This window comes from Bombyx mandarina, chromosome 06 (assembly GCF_030267445.1).
Source record: "Bombyx mandarina strain Sakado chromosome 06, ASM3026744v2".
Lineage (NCBI taxonomy): Eukaryota > Metazoa > Arthropoda > Insecta > Lepidoptera > Bombycidae > Bombyx > Bombyx mandarina.
This window is the reverse complement of record NC_143213.1, coordinates 9,503,355-9,506,327: the sequence shown is the minus strand read 5'-3', so window position 1 is coordinate 9,506,327 and position 2,973 is coordinate 9,503,355. Positions and strand designations below refer to the sequence as shown.

The 2,973-nt window shown below is 33.0% G+C and overlaps 1 protein-coding gene across 1 annotated transcript; it reads right to left on the bottom strand.

Annotated features, from left to right (window-relative positions):
* Positions 1–365: 365 nt before the first annotated feature.
* Positions 366–1,986, bottom strand: LOC114241383 (uncharacterized). The gene is made up of 2 exons (XM_028172206.2): positions 1,701–1,986; positions 366–640 (listed from the first exon to the last, which is right to left on the bottom strand). Exons 1-2 carry the CDS (start codon positions 1,890–1,892, stop codon positions 491–493), a joined length of 342 nt encoding a protein of 113 aa, XP_028028007.2. The 5' UTR covers positions 1,893–1,986; the 3' UTR covers positions 366–490.
* Positions 1,987–2,973: the final 987 nt, after the last annotated feature.

Sequence of the window (2,973 nt, the reverse complement as noted above, 5' to 3'; positions counted from 1 at the left end):
TTTCATTACTGTAAATTTATATAGTGCCATTTTATGTTTTGTAGTGTCGAGTGTCGTGCGTGATTTTTTTAGATTCAATAAATTTGTTTCGTGGAATATTTTCTTGCGAATATGATATATTTAAGTATTTACGTAGCAAAATAGTATAGCGCCAATGAATGTAAGTTATTTTTAGTCACTACGCTAAAATATTGAGTGTTTAGTTACATGGATCAGATTTTTTATGTTCAGTGAAGGTAACACACAAATATTTGCGATATTGTAGAACTACAGTATGTCTGCTTATGATTATCACAATTCCCCTTTATTTAGGTAAGTAAAATATTGAAACAATCTTAGTTGAATTATGATAAAAAAAAACAAAAGACAGGAAAAAGATAATTCTTTATTTAAAACATTTTAAAACTAATAAATATTAACATTAAAACAATTACATTTCAGCGATACATTGCAGGTCTATAATTATCAAGATGTATAAAATTAAAATTATTCAAGAATTTTGACCAAAAATGAGTATTAGGTAATTCAGTCCCTCCCCTCTTTCGCTTTTTAAGTGAAGAGTCACATTGGTAGCCCCGACACCGCCACTTGTCACGGTGACTTCTGCTTTCGTTCGGGATAAATCTCTGGCGATGATACCCTGGTAATGTAAATCAAAATTCGTATTAAAAATACGCAATGTAATTTAAAACTAAAAATAAAAAAATCGACAAATATTTCAACAGAAATTTCCCAAAGTTGCTATTGCTGCTTCCATTTTTTAAATCAGTCCACGGCCGGATTTATTTTACACGTTTTGTTCCGGTAACTCAGTACCTGACGTAAAAGTGTCATACAGCACTCTGCTGCACGTCAGCATACATCTACTGGACTATAAAATATATTAACCATGACAAATCTTAGGTATTTAGGTAATCTTAGACAGATATATGTAAAAAAGAACGGACACGGCGTGTAATTTGCTCCGTGCTAAATTTTGCCAAAAATATAGCTCCAAATGATAGTTAGATAAGTTTTTCGTAGCCTAATAAGGAAGGATTCCCATAGACACAGCCCACTGGGACGCATTTCCGATCCGGTGGTAGATTCTGCGAAACACCGCTCTTGCTAGGGCCAGTGTTAGCAACACTCCTGGTTTGAGCCCCGTGAGCTCTCTTACTACTAGCTCGGCGAACCTAAAATAGCCCCTCGAGGTTACTAGAATAGGTAGGAAAATAATAATATAAAGATTATCACATCCGTGGGGTCACAGGTTAGCGAATAGTGTGCATTTTTTTTTTAAAGTATGTCGCATCAAGAGCCTTCAGAAGTAATCATCATTAAGGCTTTAATAAAGAAACGATGTTAAGTTAGCATAAGCAAAAATCTAAAATAAGCATCGCGGTAGCTATACCTACGTCCAATAACCAGATATTCAGATGATATTTTCAAAATAACAGTTTATTTTAAATTTCTATTGACATTTGCCTCGTAAATAATATTTGAGTTTTGAAATTAAGATGAGTAAATTTATGTGCTTGTATTATGCCAATTAAACAAAACTATTATAAAATGAAAATAATGGATGTAATTTACCTTGTAGTGTTCAACATTACGATACAATTTTGTTTGTAAATATTAGCTTACGATAAAATACGAATCTATTTCTAATTTATTAATTTTATTTATAGATTAAAAATACATTCGCTTTACCCACTTACCTTGATTACTCGCAGCTTAGGATCAACATAGACATAGTCTTTGTCCCTTTTTATTAACGGATATCCTTTGACAACAACTTTTTCTGTGGAGATCAACAAATTATTCACTTTTGTTCCGTCCACAAAGTCCTTAGCTTCGATATTTAACACGAAAACAACGGATAGAAGCACAAAAACGATTTTATAATTCATTTTTGAGAAGTTAGGTTATGTTGTTGATGTCATTTCTCGAGCGAACTGCGTAAGCGGCAAGGAAAATATTTTATCTACATCAAAATGACCTCGTCACCAACAAGTTCATTCTACTCGTAATAATGTTCGTTGAGGCACATGTATTCATTGTTTTTTTTCCTTCTGATATATCCAAATCGTGTTACTGTTTATTATGCGTCCAAAAATTGACATACGTACATACTTTGACTCAGATAGTTTGTAAATTTAGATTATTTTTTGTCAATAGCCCACACGAAACATCCACTTACATCAAAATAGGTGTGACTCAATACATCACAGTAATTCAAATTTAAGTTGCTTTATTTTATTGTTATAGAAATGTGTACGAACGCAAAAGTCTTGTTTTTTATTCATAAAACCGACTGATGAGATCATAAAAAACAAAGTATTTCGTCGGAATGGTTTAAAAATGCACACGAAAACTGTGATAGCTCCTTTTTATTTCTTTAAAACCGCTTATAACGCTCAGGACTCCTTTACACTATTAATACATACGTAAAGATATATTTGTTTTGAGTTACCCTTGCTTAATACAAAAATAGTAAGAGTAAAATTGAAATGAAGAAACAGATAACAAATCATGTTTGTAACTACACAAAATAAGCATTAATGGAGTGTTCAAAGTGCAATAAAACTGAAGTTGTTAGTTGAAATTTCGCATTCAGCTTCTCGCACTTAAATACAAAATTAAATGTTAAACCGTAATTCGTATTTCGTACAAATTGCAATACAGAACACATGAGATTAACTGCTTACAAATTTACATCCTCGTCGAGCATTTAAAATAATTGCAACGTGCTCGGTTGAGAAATAAAATTTCTCGTGCAATAACCAAGACCATGTAACGGGTAGTAGGGCTTTTTGTAAATCAGTGCGGGTAGGTACCACCATCCTGCCTTTTTCTGCCGCAACGTAGTCGTGGCTTCTGATTTAAAGACTGGGACAGACATTATGTTACATAATGATGGCTTTTGGTAGCCGCTCAATACCAGGTGGTCCTCATTCAATCATGCGGCAAAAATGAAAAAGGCGAAGGTCT